Consider the following 24,033-nt stretch of genomic DNA (forward strand, 5'->3'; position numbering starts at 1 on the left):
TATATATATATATATATATATATAAACTAGTATATAAAAACATTTAACCTAGATTTAAAATAGGCCAGGACACTAGATATCTACGCTCCCCGCTAAAATAGAACACACAAAGGAGGTCAACTGGGCCTTTGTCCTGTAAGTGCCTGCTCATTGGCTGATTAGGAAGGGTGCGGTGGAAACTAGAAAGCTGATTGGCTAATTAAAAACTCAATATAAGGTGCGTATATAAAAACGTGAGACAACCACAAAATTCTCGCATAAGTCTGATGAATCCTAGCGTTGATGAAACGCGAAATATTCTGTGTAGCTTAATCGCCATATATATATATATATATATATATATATATATATATATATATATATATATATATATATATATATATATTTCTATATATATGCATGGTTTCATTGAAGAGCAGACAACTCTTATTTGTTTCTCTTACAATCCATTTTTTCTTTTTGACGGGATAGTTTCCGAACATTCTGTTAGAAATGCTGTGTACGTCTTCAAATGCCCCATAGGAGAATGTGTCTCCAAAAATAACACGTACATTGGCATGACTCGAACCAGCATCTCTCGTCGATTAACATGTCACCTCTCTTCCCGAATAGCTCCATTTATCAACACCTCACGGCACACGACGCCCCCAAAACCGAATTTAGAGACATACTAATAAAACACTACCATTTTACTACCACTATGATGGACGCCTCTCAATTATTGAAGCTTTATTAATCCGTATTAAAAAACAACCATTAATCAAGCTCAATACGAAGCGGATGGCACGCTTAAATGCTTTTAAGTATTTAAACGATTTTTAAACAATTTTAAACGATTTTTATCCTCTTTCCATTCAATTCATTACCTTATTTTTTTTATTACTTTTTCACCACCCGCCTGAGGACGAGTTATGGATGTCGAAAACGTTTGCGAGTACGGCAAATTTCTTTTTACATTCGAACAGAATATTCGGAAACTAGACCGTTAAAAAGAAAAAATGGATTGTTAGAGGAACAAACAAGAGTTGTCTCTACTCTTCAATGAAACGTGCGTAAAGGAGAAAATGCTACCCAAATATACTAATGTGTTTACGTCCCCCCATATATATATATATATATATATATATATATATATATATATATATATATATATATATATATATGCGTATGAGCTCAGAAGCTAAGGGATAAGGGTGCAGAGTTGTATGCTTTAATTTTGATTCTAGTTTATTAACACCATATTTAGTTGTATTTTTTTTTTTTAAATCTGATTACTATTTAATATATCAATCGATAGCGAATTGTTATAATAATAATAAATACGTAATCTGCATGAATTAAAATATATTCAAGCATATATATGTTTTTTCATTTCGATACTTTTTTGTGACCAAGAGCGGAGGTCCGCTTGAAATATAAAAAATAACAATAAAAATATTAAATACAAAAAGTAACATCGTTTTTCATGCTCCAAAAAAAAATCCCATAACCTTCAAATCACTATATATATATATATATATATATATATACGTTACCTCTTTTAGTTCTCCAATCCGTTATATTTTCAAGTTTAAGTTCTTGTTCAGTTTTTTTATCCATATTTTCATGGCCTTCAAGTTGAGCATCCAACATCAGTTGCAGCAGATCTTTGCGTCCCTGTGAATTAAATTGAAACATTATTATTGGAAAATAAATTTCATATATATATATATATATATATATATATATATATATATATATATATATATATATATATATATATATATATACTAGCAAAAGTACCCGTCGTTGACTGGGTTCAAAAATAGCCTACAGAAAATGGACTCTGATTTATGAAAGTATGATAGGTTATGAAAAGGAAGGGTTGTAAAGAGATAGCTTCGAACTTGGGGGTATCAAAACCAAATGATGAAAGTAAAAATGAAATAGATAAACTCCATAATTTATTATTTATTTATTTATTTATTTTTTTACATGGGGGTCACCACTTATCAAGGCCCGGAGGCCACTCAGGGATAAGGGTTATTGTGTGTACAGTAATCAATGAGATAGTTTGTAGTAATCATTAGTATTGGAGATTTGATAGAGTGTCTTACTTAAGGGGATGGTTTGTCAGGAATTTGTTTATGTTGGATTTGAAGACATCCAAGTTGTAGTCAGGTGGGAAACAGGCGAACGGAAGAGAGTTCCACAGTCGTGCACTTCTGAGAAAGAAGCTCTATCATGGAATCTACGTTTGATTTAGGCACAGATAAAGAGTGGGAAAAGTTATTGACAGTAGTTTCAGCCAGACGGGTGTCTCTCATGAAAGATTGGTGAGGAGAGACGAGAAATTGGAGTTCAGACGAGCACTTGCCATGGAAATAACGATAAAACAAAGACAGGCTTGCAACGTCTCTCCTGTGGGAAAGAGGCAGTAAGGAAGAGAAAAGGGAATCCCCCACCAAACCACGAAGCCTATTTTGTACTCTGTCAAGGCAGGATAGGCTGTTTTTAGCAGCTCCTGTCCAGATGTGACAGCAGTACTCCATCCTTGGACGTACTTGGCTTTTATACAGATAGAGAATTGCATCAGTTGTGAGATATCTCCCTGGCAACAGATTTGATGTACGTGTTCCATTTCAGATCAGGAGTAAAGGTCAAACCCAGATGGTTGTCAAAACATGGAGCCTCCCCAAGACGAGAGCCATCCATTTCAATTGATGCCAGATGGGGATCAGAGCGTTGATGATGTAAAGATAGAAGCTTGGTTTTGGATGCATTAAAAGTGACCAGCCACCTCTTCCCCCATTGTACCACACACTCAAAACCAGAGGAGAGAGAATTAGAGAGAACTTTGTCATTTACGGCCTTTGATGTGTTGCCATAGATGGTCGTGTCATCAGCATAGATGTCAACGAATGATTTAAGTATGTGTTTTGGGAGATCATTGATGTAGATCAGGAAGAGAGTTGGGCCCAGGATGGACCCCTGGGGGACTCCAGCATTAATACTGTGGGCCTCTGATTTCTGCCCATCAACCACTACTCTTATGAACCTATCAGAGAGAAATGATTTAATGATTGAGAAAACATTTCCAGTAATACCGTAGCTGTAAATCTTGTGAAGTAGACCCTTATGCCATACCTTGTCGAAGGCCTTTGATATGTCAAGAGCAATTGCCCTGGAAAAGAAACCTTTGTCAAAAGATTCACTAATCCTATGTGATATAACCGTTAGCACATCTGCTGTAGATCTTACAGAGCGGAGACCATATTGCATGTCACTAAGAAGGTTGTTTCTGTTGAGGTGGTTGACTACTTCTTTATTTAATATGGATTCCAACAACTTACTCATGACACACAGGAGACTTATTGGTCTGTACTGAGAGGGAGATGACTTTTCACCTGAATTCTTAAATACAGGGCATACTGATGAGGTTTTCCAGGGTGTTGGAAAGCACTTCTCCTTAAGGCAGCGCTTAAACAGTTTTGTAAGTATGGGGTCAAGTTCTGGTTGGAGCTTTTTCAGCACTATAACTGGAATGCCTTCAGGGCCAGTTGCTTTATTGGAATCAAGGTTCTTGATTAGCTTGGAGACCTCACGCACAGATATTTGTATGTTGCATAGTGTGTTGTCTGTTATAGGAGGAAATACAGGGAGTTGATGGCCTTCGTTGCAAAGGGTAGAATTAGCTGAAAAGTTCTTGGCAAATAGTCTGGCTCTATCTGATGCTGACGAGGTGACCTCAGGTCCATTGATGATAGTTGGGATAGAACGCACGCTTCTGTTCAAGATCCTGTTTGCTATTTGCCAAAACTGGTGGGAACCAAGCCGCTGCTCAGCTATTTGGATTTAACAGACTGAGCATATAGCTCTCTTGCATTTTTTATTACTCTTTTACAGTGGTTGCTGGCAGTTCTGAAAGCAGCTTTAGTCTCAGTACATCTATTACGTTGGTAGCTATGGGAAAAGTGATTTCTGTGCACATTCAGGGGAGAATCATGGCTGGCTGTTAGGTTTTTGTTGGAATTTTTTCGATGGTATGAATCGGTCTATGCCTACAATTAACCATACCATCGGTCTATGCCTACAATTAACCATACTTGTTTACACTGAAACACTTATCACAATATTCTGTGGATCTATATTAAAAAACCTTGTTAAACTTTGTGATATATTTCCATTTAAAAATTAAAAAAAAAAACAACCTTTGATTTAAACTACCCACCTATTAAAACCGTAATAATACTAACAACAAACACAAATAAATTAATAAACAATAACAATAAAGAATTTAATGGAAAAAATGTCCCATCTATTACCACTTATAATTTTATGGAAATAAATAAATTAACAACTCCCAAGGAATGTCATCCCAGTGCCCCCTTCACGCCTATCTTCCTACTCCTGGTAACACTAACCTAAACACCCAGCAGACAACTGGGAGCGCACGACCCCACACCTCACCTTCCCTCCTCTCTCACATGCCACCCCTACTTTTATCCTTCAAAAGCTAACCGGACACAGCCTACTAGCGACTTACCTGACCTAGATACACCAAGGCATCCCACATATCAGCAGAAAAAAAAAATAAATAAATAAATAAATAATAATAATAATAATAATAATAATAATAATAATAATAATAAAGACAACAAAATAGAGAATACAAAAAAATAAAAAAAAGCTCACGCTGAAGCAACGTTATAAACTAAAAAAATAAATAATTAAATAAATAAAAATATAAACATGTCAATTACCTAATCAGACCATACATAAATCCCCTCCTCACATTTGCTCCGAGGCCCCAAACAGCTATCCAACTTCCGCTCCATAATCTAGCATGCTTTGAATCGATCTGTTACGTCCACCATTTGAAAAGGGAATTTTTTTCCGAAATTAATAATGGATATTGTCGCAGACATAACAAGTAAGACATTTTTACCTAATACAACTGAATATATGTATGTATATATAGACATATATGTATGTACTTATTGATTTGTAAATCGTCACTTGTTCTCGTCTTCTTTTACCAACAACGAATATATTTCATTCCTCGCATTGTGATAGCCTTCTAAATCTCTACTACACACAATGCTTCAAGCAAACTACATATCAACCATATATATATATATATATATATATATATATATATATATATATATATATATATATATTAGCTGGACGCCCGGCGTTACCCAATTGTACAATACACTTAAACATGATGTTTTCATTAATGCATATTGCGTATGTATTATTATAGAATTAATCCTTTATTGATTATCATATATTCCGAAGAATAATTTGCGCGGTGATCTAATTGGAAAAAAAAAAATTAAAGAATAATAATCATAATATTGGTCATCAAGTTCTGTCTGTGTTTGTTTACAATAATACGCCAGCTGATATCTGGGCTTGTCAATCTTAAAAATAGGCTTTCTTCTCTTATAGATAAAAAAGAAGAATTTTTACGGGAGGCGGGTGCTCTACGTTACACCGACCAAAGTTATACCGGTGTAACGTAAAATATCCCATCCCTGTAAAAATTCTTTTTATCTATAAGAGAAGGAAGACTATTTTTAAGATCGGGGTTTTTTTAATTTTCGATACTTATCGGATGAATTTCTGTACAAAACATATCTAAGGACACTACCAGACATATAAATTACCTTTGTGTGAAATTTGCGAAAAATAGGCTCAGCTATGAGGAACTCTCTCTTTCTCTCTCTCTCCCTCTCTCTCTAAGGGTAGACATAGAGATATTATCTTAGTGAAAACTAAATGAAAACACGATGAGAAAATGTATTTATGAAAACAGGTGATATGCCGCAATATGTTATATCATTAATTATGTAACAAAATGTTCGTGAAAAAAAAAATTGTTGAATATGTGTTGATATCCAGTTGAGAAAGAAATCATAGCAGAATGATAAGTTTTGCAGTTGTAAAAATGTGATAGTTCATTTTGCTTCAGATTTTTGAGTTGTTGAAACTCTGTTATAGAAAGTATCAGGTTGTTGCATAAATTCTCGCCGTTTCATAAAAATTTTTTTCTAAAACATGTTTTGATATTTGGTAAAGTGTTATATATCATTAGAAAGAACGTATACTGTTCTACAAGATAATGGTCATCGTTTTTGCTCATATAATGTTTTCTCGTTTTTCAGAACCGTCAAATGGATTGTCAAGTAGATAAAACAATCACATTTTCGACACCGCTTTTCTTTCGCCTTTAATCGAGATCAAAAAGCGAGTGAAATGGCCAAGGATAATTGTGTCGTATATGGAAAAAAAAAACGCTATAGCTGAGAGAACTGCTCGGGATTGGTTTACCAGATTCAAACACGATAATTTTTATCTCAATTACGCTTCTCGTTCCGGAAGACCAATAGACGAAGACCAATTTAGGGTTCTTTTAAAGGAAGATGGCCATCACACACGTAAAGAATTGGGTGAAAAGATGAAGTGCGATTTTGTGACAATTTCACGCCACCTTCAGTCGATTTGGATTCACATAAAAACTTGGAGCTTGGGTCCCACACGAACTTACTTTTGCTGTTGAAATTCTTTGATTTTCGTAAAAAAAAAAAAACAATGGCGAGAACTTATGCAACAATCTAAAAAAAAAACAGGAAAAGTAAAAATTATATGTTCTTTTTGTTTTAAAGAGGGCAATGGACGTTGCCCAGGATAAATGTGTTTTTGTCTATTGAAGTTACAATTGAACTTTTTAGCTTTTGATTTTTATGTTTGGAAAGAAAAGGACACTTGAACTTTGTGGCATTGTGTAAGATTTTATTTATTCTGTGTTTTGCTTAGGACAAGATTGTAATGCATGTAAATGTGTCATTTAATTTTGTGACTTATTAATATATGTTTTTAGTTGCTTGTGACGTATTAATATATGTTTTTAGTTGCTTTTGGAAGGTGGCACACTGTATATTAATTAAATTAAAGAAAAAAGATAGAGAATAAAATAAGAGAAACTGATGGGTCGGCAAAATATTCAAAACATTAAGCTTAAGATATATATTAATTAAATTAAAGAAAAAAAAAGATAGAGAAATAAATAAAGCTTAAGATATAAGGAGGACGGTTACATGGCAGCAAATTATTTTGTTTTCGAGAGTGATTCACGAAAATTCTTTTTTGTTTGTTTTCGGGATTATCCAATCTCGAGTAGAGTTCAACTTGGAGCAGAAATGGGAAAGTTCCAAGCATGGAAATCCGGGGTTTCCGTGAAGCTACGAGCTGGGAGACGTTAGTTATAGCTGCGATTAGGGGAGAGCGAAAAGAACCCCCCTCACACGCATATCGTAAGAATGTTGATGGAGACTCTCTGTGGGCTCCGGATGGTTGCAAAATGCGCAGTTTTGGGGGACAGAGAATACTCCACTAACACAGAGTACTGTTGGCGGACAGTATTAATGGCGAACAGAACCATTATGTTGCGAATCACTCGAGGGAGAGAAGAGAAAAAAGGAGAATATAATAAAAAAGGTGGCGTTGACCACCTTTTTTATTATATTCTCCCTCGAGTGATTCGCAACATAATAGTTGGATTAGGTTCTTGCTAATGAAGCCAGAGATGGCTTCTGTTGCCGGGTTCGAATCTATCAACCGGTGTTAATCGTGACACTTTGCACTGATGATTCCTGAAAGGATGAAAGACTAGTGTCTGTAGGCATTTAATAATTATTATAGTATATATATATATATATATATATATATATATATATATATATATATATATATATACATATATATATATATATATATATAAATTCATTTATACCTATAAAATAATAAATAATTATATATATATATATCTATCTATAATATAAAGCTGAACGTATGTGTGTGTGTCTGGTCACGAATATGTTTCTTTATGGTTGACTATTATAGAAAACTGATCACATATAATGATAGAAGATGTATCGAGACACAGGAATGGGTATGTTTGATCTGGCATAATGATGATTCATTAAAATTGTGGGGTCTGCGTACGCGCCTGGTCCACAAAGTATGGAAATAAAAAATTAAAAAAAAACGTTTACAAGTGTTTTTGATATAGATGTACATAATAATACTTTGATAAGTATGTTTTAACTTAAATAGGTATGGTATAATAAAATTGTGGGTCTGCGTTCGCGCCTGGCCTCCATAGAATGGAAATAGGCACAAACTTTAATAAAGACTTTTCATATCTATATGCGTAAGTATACTTTGATAATTATGTTTCAGTTTGAAGAAATATGGTATAATAAAATTATGGGGTGTTCATTCGCGCCTGACTTCCATAGAATGGAAATATGTCACAAAGTTTAACAAGGTTTTTTTTTAATATAGATCCACAAAATATTGTGATAAGTGTTTCAGTGTGAACAGGTATGGTATAATAAATTATGGGGGTTATCTATTTTATTTTTACTTTCATCATATTTTGCTTTGGTTTTGATACCCCCAAATTCGAAGCTATCTCTTTACAACCCTTCCTTTTCATAACCTATCATACTTTTATAAATCAGATTCCATTTTCTGTAGGCTGTTTTTGAACCCAGTCAACAACGAGTACTTTTGCTAGTATATATATATATATATATATATATATATATATATATATATATATATATATATATATATATATATATATATATATATATATAAGTGTTTGGACGATTACTCGGAATTGGGAATCGGTACTTTTGGAGGTATCAGAATCGTTATTGGAAAACATTTCTGCTTATTTTCCAATGCCAAAAACGAATTTTTTAAATTTAAGTTTGTTTAAAACAAAATCATTCACTGTTAATAGTAATGATTAGTTTATAAATATTTGTTGATTTTAATCTCCCAGTAAAATTAAAATCAATAAATTATCTCTCCCACACGTATATTTTTACGTTTGAAAAGATATCTGCACAATTAATAAGTATTTTTACGATATACATGAAAAATAACCACATTATAGTTCAATATTTAGAGAATTACAAATAATCGGAATCGGTAATTGTATCAGAATCAGGAAACATCCCTGATATATATATATATATATATATATATATATATATATATATATATATATATATATATATATATCAACAATTTAAGCCTTTATAAGTTAGATGGTAACGGTTATCTATTATTCATGAGCAACAAAAGGCCAATTGTTCCTTTAAAATATTTTATTGTTGTCAAAACTCCACTTTTTATGTCATTATTGAAAATGTCTCAACTACAATGACCATCCTAGTCGGCATAAGTATTTACTTAAAGAAACCCGAGCGAATTAAAGTTCACTATAAAGAACATGCTGACATTTCTTTATATGTGAGAGGATGTCACTTATTTATTAAACTCTCATTTTTTATGAATTGTTATCCACATCATGGATTAAAGATTTTCAAAATATGAAAATGTGGAAAAAATGTCCATTTCCTAAAAGAAAATCTTTGAACTTAATGGTTGTTTGTAGAATAAAAAGGGGGAAGACTTACAGTGTTTTTCTCTTTTTTTCTCTCTGCAACCAATTCTTTGCAAAACTCAATAAAATACTCCATATTTCCGAATGCAGAGATAGGTCTGAAGTGGTTCAAAATTTTGGCAATTATAGGAAAGATAACTGCAAGCAAAAGAAAGACACAATTATTATTTGGTCATTTCATGTGTAATGAGCTGAGTCTCTTGCATTAGTCAGTTATACGTTATATCCTTTATAATCTTATAAATCATTAAGTTATCTCCTTTTATTAAAAAAAAATCTTCAGGGGGGCCATGAGGGAAATAAGATAGAATCTTTTCCATTTTTTATCCAAAGCATTATAGCGTTCAGCCATCTAACCAAAAAGAAATATAACAGACAGCATTTTATGTGTAATGAGTTGAGTCTGTTGCAGAGTCATCGCCAAGATCTCATTCCGATTTATTAAGTTTTCATTAACTAATAGATAGTTCGACACTGTTCTTAGCGAAACTGTTGCAACGGCAGCAGCAGCAGCAAAAAACAAAAACAAAAAAACAAAAACAAATGACTAAATGTACTCAATTCTAATTAGTTAAGAACTAAAATTAAGTTTGATTAGTTGTGATCTAACTTCAACCAATCAGAACAAAGTCGCTGTGCGAGCTGGGCACCTACTAAACTTTTAAATATAAGGCTTACTCAACAGAGAAAACTGGAGAAGCAGCAGCAGCGTCGCCAAATAAATCCCTGTCAGTCAAAACCACGACTTAAATACAAGAGAACAACTAAAATGAACCCTGACTACTGGGCCAAGGTTTCTGGGCAATCCACATCGCTGATTTAACAAGAAATGTTTTTTTTTTTAATCAAGAAATTGCGCGGCCAACTTCAAACAGTTGGATTGGCACAAAAGTGTTATTGTCATTGACAAAGGAACACTGTTCGAACATGTTTCCCCTCACATATACACACCCACATGTACGCACGCACATACGCACATGCACGCATATACACAGCCTCATACACACACTCACATTCATGCGCATACACACACCCGAGCTGTGACGTCACTTCCTTTAAAGTGAAAGCCAGACATGCGCACCCAGAACACTAACTCCAGTATAAAAGTCAACAAAACCTGTCAACTTCCCTTTTTCGTCGGGACCAGCGTTCGACCTGTTGAGTCGACAAACCGACCGCGCGCCCTAACGTCACTTTCCCTGCTACTGTAATGTGGGATAAGCGCACGCACACTTTATACGCTTTCTCTCTCCATGAACTGGATTGATTTTCTCACTCATCTCCCATTCGGCTTTGGTCCATCAAAACAGATATGTGCACGACGCTCTACTGAGCTTAACCCTCTCTTTCTACAGGCCGGCTTGCCACTTTGCGTTTCTCTATTGCATTCCCCTTTCCTTCCGCGCGCGTAGTCGTCAACGGCTGAATGAACACGTGTACACCCAAGACTTTTATTTCTCAACAGAAAATAAACGAAATGTCTATTTTATTCCAGCATTTGAGTTCTTTGTTTCCTTCATTCAATTCGTTTCATTATTTTTTCTTGTAGCGAGTTTAGGGTATTTATATCCTGGTCTGCAACAACACTGAAGCTTGAATGAGAGCAAAACAAAATAATGTAGCTTTATTGATGACATCAAATGAAAATATTTTATCGATTTTATTTGCATCTTTAAATATTTGAGAGAAAAGGTGCAAGTAAAACAATATAGATAAAATGTCTTCGTTTGATGTCGACAATCAATCCATATTGTTCTGTTTTGTTCTTGTTCAAACTTTAGTGTTTATTTGTGACAGTTAATAACAAAAATGATTTACTAAAAAAAGGAGTTATCTACCCTTAGGATGACGTCGGTGATGACAATGATATAATACACTGCTGATCCAAAATTTAAGACCACTTAAAAATCTTTAAAAAGAAACCTTTAAGGATAGATTTTAAACTCTTCCGACTTAAGGTTACTAATACTACAATCTAAAATGTTATGGAAACAAAAAGGTACATTCCAAAAATTTTATTTAAAAATTTGTATTTTTATTAAATTAGGCTTTAAGACCAAGGGTATAAATTGTTAGATTTATGGCAATTCTAATGTTTTTAGTTCAGTTAGAGATTAGGAATCACTGTGTAAGGTGTTACCATGCCCAAAGGAAGGTTTGTCACAGCGAGCAATAGCAGCTAAGGTAAATCGCAGTAAAACTGTTATTTGCAACTTTCTAAAGAACACTAGAAAAATCCTTTGGTAGGCCCCTGAACATTTCTCCTGCATTGAGTAGGTGAATCAGACGTGTTGTTATGAATGACAGAGGACTTTCTTCTAGTCAAATTAAAGCAGTTACAGATGCTGATTGCAGTCCAATAACCATCAGACAACACTTACAACAAAAGGTATGGTAAATAAAAAGCATAAACAAATTCCTCGATTGCTTCTACATCACAAAGTGGACTGTTTAAGATTTGGTCGGGAATACCAAACCTGGGACGTTGAGAAGTGGAAGAGAGTCCTGTTTTTTATGAGAAAAAAATTCAATTTAGATGGTCCTGATGGCTTCCAGCGATCTTGGCATGACAAAAACATGCCCCTTGAATTTTTTTTCCACAGGTCATAGTGATGGAGGGTCCGGAATGGTATGGGGTGCCTTTTCTTACAGAGGGACGATGGAACTCCAGATGGTGCAGGGTCGTCAGACAGCAGCTGGTTATGTTAGCATGCTACAAAAAGCATCTTTGATGATGGAGGGTCATCGTTTGTGTGGGGATGGATGGTTATTCCAACAGGGTAATGCTGCAATCCACACTGCAAGATGGACCTTGAGCTTTCCACAAGAAAATGGAGTCCATCTCTTGGGACATCCTGCATGCTCAGCGGGCCCAATTGAAAATGTTTGGGGATGGATGACAAGAGAGGTTTATCGAAATGGCAAACAATATTCAACAAAAAATGAACTTCGTGAAGTCATCTTCAAAAACTGGAGCAGGATTCCCCGCACATTAATGGAAACCCTTATTTCTAGCATGCTCCAAAGAATTTTTGAAGTCATCAAAAGCAGTAGAAGTAGAACTCATTATTAAGTTTGTTGAATGTTTTCATACACTTTTCATACACTTTTTGTACAATATAATAGAATTTTTGTCTCTGGTCTTATAATTTTGATCATGTGTAAAAAGCCTAATTTAACAAAAATGTAAATTTTAAAAATAAATCTTTGGAATGTAGCTTTTTGTTTCCATAACCTTTTAGATTGTAGTATTGGTAACCTTAAGTCGGAAGAGTTTAAAATCTATTCTTTAAAAAAAAAGTTGTTTTTTTTTAAAGATTTTTAAGCGGTCTTAAATTTTGGATCAGCAGTGTATCACAAAAAAACATGTTTTTCATTCTTTGTGTCTGTTATAATTAGGGCTATAACAACAGCATATTCTTTTCATTGTTTTAACCCTTGAGTATATATCCGTTAATATCTTATATGTTTTTATATAGACGGATATGGTTCTCGGTTGATTAAGTGTGTCTGACTATATCGGATATATACCTGAGAGTCAAAAGAATGAAAAGAATATGCTGTTGTCACAGCCCTAGTTATTATAGACTGGCACAAGTAGAAACAATCACGGCTGGTGTGGTAAACGCACAAAGCCATTTACATAAAAGTAAGCTTGTTTATTTTCTCAAATACTATTTTATTTATTTTAATATAAATGTGAAAGTTAAATTTAATTATTACATTATTCTTTTGCTAATTTTATTTATTGCGGACTATTATCCTCATCTTTTATTAGTTGTTTCACGACATTTCGGCCAACTATACCTCTGGCCTTCATCAGGTGGTAACCGCGACGGATAGGAACTCTGAATTTCTTGACTGCATTCACTGCAATCAGAGTTACCACCTGACGAAGGCCAGAGGTATAGTTGGCCGAAACGTCGTGAAACAACTAATAAAAGATGATGATAATAGTCCGCAATAAATAGAATTAATAAATAATACTCATCTCAATGAATTCCAATTAAAATAATATATTCTTTTGCTATTCAGTTATTAAGGTAACTAAATTATAGAATAGGGACCCTAGGCCAGTAAGTAGCGATTGAGTTAGCTAGTGCGAATTTTGATCAGGGTCACCTTTGGTACATATCAGGATAACTTAGCTGCAAACGGAATTGCACTCAGATATAGGTGACAGCAGAGAGGGAGGGGAAATATAGTTGAACAATCACAATCGGATTTTCATCTGTTTGTCAACTGTTTCACGACTGCACATACGTGGTCGTGAAACACGACAGCTTTCTTATGTTAACAATAAGAAGGTTTGAAAATAATTTCTAAAGTCGTGGCAAGCTCGTTTAATGGTTATCGTACTTGACTTACTGTCTTTAGGTTTTGGTTTCGATATCAGCCCGAGTATTTTTTACTTACAAAAAGTGAACCATTTAAAAAAAAATAATACTCGCATGTTCATGTCTAAGTTTCTTATCGCTTTTTTTACTTCATTTTTAAAGGAATCTAACATTACGTTTAATATCTATAGTATTTCTGTATATAATAATTAAGAAATCTGCTAAATTAAAATATAATATTATGTGTATTTTATGACCGGGCAACGCCGGGTCGCCTGCTAGTACATAGATATATATTATGAAACTATAATTATTTCTGGTTAAGGTAAAGTTGTTTTATTGACAACTTTAGCTATTGAGATTTGTCTTTTATTTGAATATATTTTTTTTAATGACTTACTCGCTACTCCTTGTATTGATTTAAAAAAGTCGCCAGCAAAAACTTTTCGAGCATTTTTAACAACTGGGCTGTCTGGGTCTTCCTGTGAATCGACATGAATTCCGAAACCAGTCGATGCTATAACATCCATTGTATAACCTGAAAATAAACTGGATAAACGAAAAAGAAAACTATTTACAAGGAAACAATATTATTTTAATTTGATACAAGATACGCTTTACAGATTCGTCTCAACGTAATCTTATTATTTAGAAATTAAATATCCTCGATGTCACGACGAGTTTTATCCATAGTTATTAAACATATATGGCAAGTAAGCTGCACAAAATTTTTCGCTTTTCATCCTCGCAAGAACTCGTCAGACTTTTGCATGGTCTTGGTGTTATGTTTTTATATATTCATATGATGCTGTGTTTGCTAGTTAGCCAATCGGCTTCTTTGTTATTTACACACCTATTTATTGAAGCCAATGATCGCGCTTTTATCAGGCAGTGGTTCACTTCACCAGTAATTCACTCATTTTCATAGTAATGTTAATAAACTCATATTTACTGCCTGCTATTGGTTTTTCTATCCAAAAAACTACATTTTTGCGCTATTCAGAAAAATATCAGTTATATCAAAACATATTTGTTGATTAAATATATTTCTCATTCCGTGGAATTTCCACTAGTAAAGCAATATTTCGTTAATTTCAATTTTTTCTTTAAGACCGATTTAGCTTTCATCCTTAATTTTAGATATTTTCTAGAAACAAAATCATACAAAGAGTGTTGAAAAATAGAAATATTGATGCTTAACCAAAGTATAGGGGAACAGAAGTGATGCAGAACAATTCTGTTGGCATAGTGGTTAGAGTACTTGGAAAAATTCAGTTGTAAAAGCGACAGTCCACTGAAGGTTGAAGGTTCAATCTTCAGTGTTGAAGACCAAAAATATATTACTAAGACTTCTCTCCAATCATGGCTGATGGAATGAGAGTATGCTACTCCATAAATTAAATAAAGGCTTCCGTTCGAAACTCCATGCAGATTCCTGACTTTAACAGACAGATTCCCGAGTTTAACAAGATATATTTGAAGAAGGTTGGAGGTTACATTGACCAAAACGTTACGAAAATGACACTCAAGATGAGAACAGTAGTCTGAAGAATCCAAATAATACGAATAACCAATTCAGAAACGCCATTTTAACATCTAGGTGACATAACCTCTCCTGGTGTAAAAGAATTTTGATTTTGCGTGTACAAACGACATAGAAGTATTTTCATGAAATTCTTCCAATTTTAACCTCCCTATGATTTGTGGTGTGCATCTTAACAGAATTAGTTCTGACTCTCTGCTACTAAGGATGAAGAAGTAGTGGAATGGGGCCATAAATGGATGATAACGCTTGAGGCTACTAAGTCTAAGCTTCTTTCGTTTGACAATGACATAAATTTCGTCCAGATTCCTGAATTCGATAGAAAGGCACCTGAGTTCGACAAGATACACATGAAGACCTGGTCAGAGGTTATAACGACTAAAGTGTTGTGAAAATAACACTCTAGATCAGAACAGTAGTCTGAAGAATCCAAATGATATGAATGACATATACTATCGATGCTGTAAATTAAGTTGAAAGGTCTGCAGAAATTTGAAATTATGGACGCAGTTGGCTATATTAATGACATGACCTGTACAAATGGGGATGTGAACTAAAATGTACAGACCACATAGCAGAAGTTTCATGGGATTCTTTCAATTTTGACCTCTCATTCATTTTCACTTGTTGCTTCCACTTAAGTTTACAACATTCACGTCGTCCGTAATGCCATGTTTTATGTGAGTGAATGCTGGGCTCCCACTAATTTACTCTGATGATGCAAAGTAATAACGGGACTATGATTCGGTCGATTTAGGGCATTTTGACTATAAAGCTAATTCTGACTACCATACTGTATTAAAATGGGACTCATCCTAAGCCTAGACTAGTTGAATCAGCTTCCTCTGAAGGAGGAAGTTCCATGTGGTATCAAATTTGCAATCAGTCCCCAACCACTTGTATATTTTCGTCAAAGGAGATGATGACGTTAGGCTTCTGAAGTTCCTTGCAAGGATGTGTCAACGTTCTATGGCGACTCGTATTTCCAAATAGTCACCGATCTCGTACTGACCAGGCTTGATGTTGCTTAACCAGTGATCTAATGATAAATTGGTGAGCCAAATGTTGTATAGTTCTGACTCCTTTCCATTGAGGCTAAAGATGCTCAGATTGGGGTCAGATCTGTATTCCGGTTGCCATTGAATGAAGCTCTGGATGTATAAATAAATGTGCACTCATCTCAGTCGAAAGTAATGAAGAAAAAGTCAGTGTAAACAAGATGGAGTGAAGTAGTAAAAAATGACCTGAAACAATTGCTCATTATAATTGACTTACATGATAGAATTTCATGGAGAAAATTCGCATACTTCTGCACTTTAGTGCTCGTTTTTCTGTGAGTCGTTCTCGGCAACGCCCGGTGAAAAACGAAAAATGCCGGATTATAACGAGCAAGTTAAGAAAAAATAGCCGCCGTACTATAACAAACGAACGTAAGTATAAAAAAAAAAATGAAAGAAAAAAAAAACAGAAAGGAACTAAAACAAACCTATCGTAAGAATTTCAAAGATTTTACTGTTTTTTTTTCTGTTGATGCAGTTTTTGCAGCGAAAATTTTATTATTATTATTATTATTATTATTATTATTATTATTATTATTATTATTATTATTATTATTTTATATATAGATTTTTTTTTGTGGTTGTCAGTTATTGTGGGTTAGGCGTATAGTTTTTTGGGCAACGTGCGGTTTCCTGAGGATAGGCTGTTTCTTTAAGGATAGCATTTTCTACCAGTTGAAGAAGAGCAGCGACGACAGCTGAGAAAGGTTGTTAGAGAATGTAGAAGGTAGATTTCTGATAGAAACAAAAGAATTCTTTCCGAAATTTTGTCTCCACATAAATTCACTAAAATAACTGTCAGCAGACTGCTTTTATTTCGTTGTTTCGCCTCCTTCCACATCCTCTCCACATGATTTGTGATAGCCCTTAGTCTTAGGTCTTAGGCCAACGAAATGAAGGCTGTGGTTAACTGTAAGATGTTCGTACCCTTCGATGCCTACTTTGCAGTACGTTTTCCAGCAATCAAAAACTATTGTAGTCCCCGGCAGTATGTATTTTTTTGTACTAACAAAAGAAGAGTTTCTGATTTACGGTCTGGGACTGTGACAAGAAACCCTCCTTCTCAGCAGAGTCATATCCCTCCGAAGACCCAGAGCGGTTCGATAACCTTCCCGACATTATCTTTTTCGTCTATTAAAAACGGACTCGTCAACTTCCACTGTGTGCCCTGGGCCTCCGATCTGCTGGGGATTCTTAAGGAAATAGTCTTGCCAAATATCCTTCAGAAAGTTTTTCCAGTCGGTGAGAGTGTGATCTGGCCCAATATTGCACTCTCTCATTGTAGGTTTTTGTGTGTTGCCATTTCAGACGCCCATAAATATATAATTCGTATAATCGTAGATAATAGGAGATGGGACCCCTAAAAAAAGGTCCCATGGCGCAAGGACGTCCATTGTCTGCAGTGATCATTAGTGCACCTCCAGCCGAAACCGTTGTTTACATTTCGTTTCTTCATGATGCACTTTCGTCGACATGTTTTGTATCTCCTGTCCATTGCCAGCAGCTGGTTTTCCTGACAAAAAGCGAGGACGTTTTCTGTGGATTTAGAGATTATTTCCAGTCTGGATTGATTCATTTTCCTTTTTTTTTTATTGAAGAAACGCAATGAAATTGCCTTTCTTTTCTATTCTTGTTAAACTCTTTCTTTTCTTTTTTTTATCTTCTTTTCTTCTTCCAGTTTTTAATGTCTGCTAGTTGGCATCTCCCTTTTGGATCGTTCGTTATAATACAGCGTTTGCCATTTTTCGCCGAGCGTTGCCGAGCACACCTCACGGAAAAACGGACACAAAAACCATCCCCCCCAACGTCTTATTAAAATTTCTTGTCCATGTAGAAACATCAATAGTACAACCCCAAAGTCTAACCCTCCTCAATGCGGCAAAGCCAAGCAAGGTACGAATTCTCTTCCATAAATAAAGACTGCTATTTTTTTTTTACTAAAAAAATTGAAGAGCTACAAAGATGGAAGTGGTATCTTTATAACGAGCGACCTTTTGTGCAGAGTTTATCGTTTAATCTAAATATGGCTATATCAGGACCCAGCAGCCATTTGTCATTTTTTCCAAGGTGTCTAATTCACTCCAAATAAGGCACATTGCTACTGGGTCATAATTGGCTACCATAAATTAGAGAACAGATTTATATGGGCATCCGAAGTGGAATTGTTCTGCTTGAAATCATTGAAACGAAACTAATCAATACGAATAAGAAGACTAACAACTTCTCTCTCTCTCTCTCTCTCTCTCTCTCTATCGAAACAAGAACAAGACAAAACTAATTAATAAGATGATAAAATTAATTGATAAAAAAGACAAAACTCTCTATCTGTGTTTTAATAATAATAATAATAATAAGGTAAGCAAAGGCATTTTGTCATCTACTAAATGAAGATAACATTGTGTTGTCGCATGTGAAACCGACACTCAATTCTTACAGATGACAACCTTCTTCCATGACTTGGAGCAAGCATTGGTTCATGCTGTCTAACTAGCGCAATAACTACAAAAACTTTCATGTGCCCCCCCCCCCCATCCCGTCTCAATTTCTTTTTAGATAGAATCCTAACTAGAAAGATATCGGGGAAACAAATGCCAACAATAATCATCTGATTCATACGAAAATGCATGAATAATTTTCAACAACAACAAAATCAGCAGCATCACAACCCTAATGTTCACCCCCCCCCATCATGGAGGGGTGTGGCAACAGGTACTGTGAATGCTATGTCCTCAGAAACTTCAGTTTCTACCAGGGCCATCGAAGACGGATTGATCTGACATCCAGCTGTATTAGCACCAGTACCCTATTCAAGTAGCTCTGGTGAAACCCAAAGGTGCATGCACTGAGATCCAGTGGTTTCTGACCGTTCTTACCAATTGTGTGAACAGTCTATGGCAGATAAGGTCGTTAAATTATATATCGCAATGCAGAATGAAGACAACAACGTTGCGTTGTTGTACATGAAACTGCCACAATTTCTACAAATGATGGCCTTCCTCAAGGATTTGCACCAGCTATTGAAGAAGGCTTCCTTCAGTTTTGACAGATTATGGATAACCACTGTAAGGGTGTTTGCGCGTGAAATTTTTGTGACAAGAGTTGCGAAATCTCCAACCACACCTCCCCTGAATCGATGTTGTTGAATATCAATGGCAAGTGGAGGTTCAGGACAACTGGAAACAATGCCAAGATAAGCAGAAAACACATACAGCGCCTAAAATTCCCAAATGGTCACCCATCTAGTACTAGCCAAGCTCAACGTTTCTTAACTTCAGTGATCTGACGAGAACCGATGTTTCAACGTGATTATGCCGTACAAGCTATTGTTCCTTGTTGAACTCTTTTTTAAATAACCTGAAGTGTCCAAATTTACCAGAAGTACCTTGATCAAACACAATAACTTCGACATCTACATGTTCAACACTGTTTTCAGGTCCAACTCACTCAACAAAAAAACAAGAACAAAAACAAAAACAACAAAAACAACATCAGCGATAAATGTCTGTAGCTCAGTGTTGCACTCAATTTATATAAATAACGACCTTACATGACGACTTGGAGCAATCGTTAGTTCCTGTTGACCTCAGTCTCAAGATACCCTGAAATCCATGAGGAACTTGAAGTGCTCCAAACCCAAGAAATGGACTTTGATGAAAAGTTGATGATTTCAGCATCTTATATTAAATGTTACATTCAGTCCCAACTCAGTTAACAAAGCAACAATTGTCTTCATTCTTATTAAAAAATTATAATTGGACAAAATTGACAGCAACATTTGGTTTCCAGATTTCCAATGCCATTATAAACCATTGATTATATCGAATAATTTATAAATATTATGTTGCTTATATTTTGTTTGAAAGTAAATGATTAAAACAGAGAAATCGACTCACATGGTGACATCTGTTGGTTCCTTGCTATCTGCAATTTTATTTAAGTTTTTTTCAAATGTCTTTAGGACATTTTCAATCAATGGAACCATCTGAAAATTAAAATAAAAATGTGATCAGATAAAAATAGTTCTGTTATTTTGTTATAATTTTTATTTTTATTTTTAAACGATTTCTACTCATTTAATATAATTTTTTATGCTGAAATTATCATCTGAGATATTGAGTCTGTATAACGATAATTAATTTATATTTATTGCTATATATTTATTGCTATATATTTATATTAATTCAGTTTGAATAATTAACATTAATTATTTGATTTTACTAATTTAATTCTCATATAGCATTTTCTTCATTTTCTAAACGAGAATGAGTTTTAAAAAGGACATCTTTGTTATACAAGAAGAGATATTTGACGTCATACCAACCTCGCGCATTTTTTTAGAACTGTAAGATGGCGCCAAGACAGTTCGAAGATATTTCCAATGTTCATCTTTGGCTATATTTACCATGTTGGCACTGTAGTCATCAACAGAAAAGGCTAACTGAAAGAATATGCAAATATTTAAGAAAATAAAATAACTCTTATAAATTAAAAGACACATGTATATTTGCACGTTATTAAACAAATGTTTGATATGCTAGTATGTTCGCCCGCTTGCTATTGCATCACATTTATATTTCTATTTATCCTTGAAACATTTCCATTTTGTATTTTGATTGACCTCAGACAAGGTACATTGCTACTGTAAATTAGAAATCAGATTTATACGAGCATCCTAAGGGGAAAGTTGTACTTGAAATCATTGAAACGAAAGTAATTAATAAGAAAACTACCGTCTTCTCTCTCTAGCGAAAATAAAACAAAACTAATCAATAATATGACAAAATTAATTGATAAAAAAGAATACAAAACTCTTTATCTATGTTTTAATAATAATAATAATAATAATAATAATAATAATAATAATAATAATAATAATAATAATAATAATAAACAGATGAAATATTAAAGAAAACCTTTGAATGCGGCGACTAATACACATGAGCCACACGCGCGGACCAGACGAACTGTTGCAGAGATAAATCATGAAGAAGCGTCAACAGGAACCAAGAACATAGAAGATGCATATTTATAAGTTCTCTATCCCTCTCCTATCGCCTCCCCCATCCCCCATTACCCAATCACCATTGATGCCAAATAACTGAGAAGCGTCAAGGATGATGGAAAGACCGATGAGAGAGCACTGACCAGATCTCTGCTGGACAAGTGCGAAGAGAACTGGGACCTTGGGGAGGCTTATTCCCACTCAAATCCCAGTGGAGACCAATGGTTGCTGCTAGTGAGAGATTGATGGTGGGCGGCTGTTGCGATAATGCAAATTCATTTGCAAATGTTTTCAGAAGAGGTGGAGAGCACTGGAAAACTGGGGAGAGTTGTTGTCACTCAGCTTCCAAAGAACACCACAAGCTTATGTGAGAAAGTTCCCTGTGCATCAATAATAATAAACATGAAGTCAATTGCAAGCAACTATTGCGATAATGCTAAGTCATTTGCAAAGGTTATCGAAAGAGGTGGGGAGTACTGGAAATCTGGAGGGACTTGTTGTAATTCCGACGTCAGGGAACGCCATCGGTTTTTGTCAGTGAGTAATCCCTCATGATGACCTGTGTGAGAACTCCTAGTGAGTAGAAATAATACAGGAATACTTTTCTGTGTATATTAAAAGTAAAGAAATTATTTCCTTCCTTTTTTTTATTATAACTAGTTGTTATAAGATAAGCTTCTCATTTTTGCTTATAAAACTTAGATTTACATAGGTGGTTATTGAAGTGAGCCGGACACACGTATGTTCACTTTTATTATGTAGATTTATCATGTTTTGCAAAAGTTCTGATATACTGTGATTTTTATTTTTTTGTATGGCTATTCAAATTATTAAGAGGACGATGATGGTGCTCTTGATATTGCTCTTACATGCGAACAGCTAGTTTTTTTTTTACATCTTAAGCTACTTGTGTTAGATGAGAAATTGATGTGCAAGACGAACGAGCATAGAGAAGTTACCGCACTAATATAAGCTACTCCTTTTCTTTCTTTGTTTCTTACTCTTTCTTCTTTTCCCTTTTCACTTGGCTGTTTGGTGTGAAATTTTTTACATCGAAATACGGTTCAGGTGAATTTTTGAATTGTTACCCCTTTCTTTCTCCACCTCATTGGGATTCGTTTTTTCACCACTCCTATTAAGTTAGTTAGTTAGTTTTCACAGAAACGTATGAACTCAAAAGTAGTTTCCAACCAATAAAAATTGTTTCAAACTCTAAAAATGAAAAATCCTGTGTCAGATTAACAAAATGATTCAAATTAAAAAAAACTCCTATAGAATAGTGGCTTGGTGAACAGATATTCAGAGTCCTTTCCAGACGACAACTGTGACGTGCTTCAACTTTCCCTCTCAAAAACGCCCATCCTAGAATACTGGAATACTCCATGCTGAAATTCCTTTCAGGTTGTTGCTATATATCTAGTGAGTACAGCCACCCAGAAGGCACACACACACACACGCACGCACGCACGCACGCACGCACGCACGCACGCACGCACACACACACACACACACACACACACACACACACACACACAACGAAACTTTGAAATGAACTTTCTGACGCTCTTCTCTACTTCTTATTTAAGACTTTGAAACTTCTAAAAAAACTTTGTTTTTTTTTTTCAAAGTATAATTTACACATCTATAAAATTGTTTATATAAATATATTTGGTTTGTTAATTCATGTTTTCCGTTTCATTCCGAAGTTTTTGTTGGAAAGTTAACACTTGCTAACTGGTGACCCATTCATAGTATTCATGCTTTTATCTTTTATCTATCTTTTTAATTTTACAATTTAATTGATTCTATAATATCATTCCAAAGATTGTTATTAGAGTTCTTTCTGATCTTGAATAGTCTAAGTCTTCCGGTTCTGATTCAAATTCTGTTATCATTCTCAAATGTTGTGCTACTTCTATCCTCTCCAAATTATTTCGTCTCTGTCTATCAAAATCATGTTTCTCTTCTTATTGGAAAGAATCTTCTGTTGTCCTCATCTTTAAAAATGCTAGTGATCGGTTTGACCCAACTAAGTATCATCCTGTTATAAGCAAAGTTTTTGAAAAGTTGGTCAACAACAAGTTTGTTGATTTTCTGGAAAATTTGAGCTTCTTTAGTGATGTTCAGTGTGGCTTTCGTGGTTTTCGTTCAACTGCTGATCTTTTAATTGTTTTAACTGAGCGGATCTGTCGGTTTATGGATAATTCAGGAGAAGGTACAGCCATTGCATTTGATATTTCAAAGGCATTTGATCGAGTGTGGCATTCTGGTCTTCTACATAAACTTTAGTGTTATGGTATTGGTGGTGAGATTATTGATATCATTTGGTCTTTTTTTTCTGATCAAAGATTGCAAGGAACTCTGGATGGTATTTCTTCATTCTCTTTTCCTATCAATGCCGGTGTTTTTCAGGACTCTATTCTAGACCTAACTCTGTTTCTTCTCTATATCAATGATTTTCCGGAGAATATTATTCAGAAAATTAATAGCTATGCTGATGATATCACTCTCTGCTCTAGTGTTGCTTTTCGTCCATCTCCCCCGGTACAGTTGAAATATGCAGTTAATTTAGAAGTTGACGTGTTTAGTTGTAGACTGACGTACGAAATGGCTTGTTTTGTTTA

General features: G+C 34.6%; 1 protein-coding gene across 2 annotated transcripts in view; it reads right to left on the reverse strand.

Moving 5' to 3' along the window:
- Window positions 1–24,033, reverse strand: part of LOC145300297 (cytochrome P450 3A14-like) — an 87,058-nt gene that overhangs the window by 34,827 nt on the left and 28,198 nt on the right. For both annotated transcript variants that reach the window (XM_080144473.1, XM_080144472.1), the window contains exons 5-9: window positions 20,729–20,845; window positions 20,301–20,389; window positions 14,207–14,355; window positions 9,483–9,607; window positions 1,536–1,656 (exon numbers count right to left, since the gene is read on the reverse strand). In XM_080144473.1, the coding sequence (XP_080000599.1) occupies window positions 1,536–1,656; window positions 9,483–9,607; window positions 14,207–14,355; window positions 20,301–20,389; window positions 20,729–20,845 (601 nt within the window). The remainder of the gene's footprint in view (window positions 1–1,535; window positions 1,657–9,482; window positions 9,608–14,206; window positions 14,356–20,300; window positions 20,390–20,728; window positions 20,846–24,033) is intronic.

The sequence above is a fragment of the Euprymna scolopes genome, chromosome 2, assembly GCF_053919585.1.
Source record: "Euprymna scolopes isolate OS-2025 chromosome 2, ASM5391958v1, whole genome shotgun sequence".
Lineage (NCBI taxonomy): Eukaryota > Metazoa > Mollusca > Cephalopoda > Sepiida > Sepiolidae > Euprymna > Euprymna scolopes.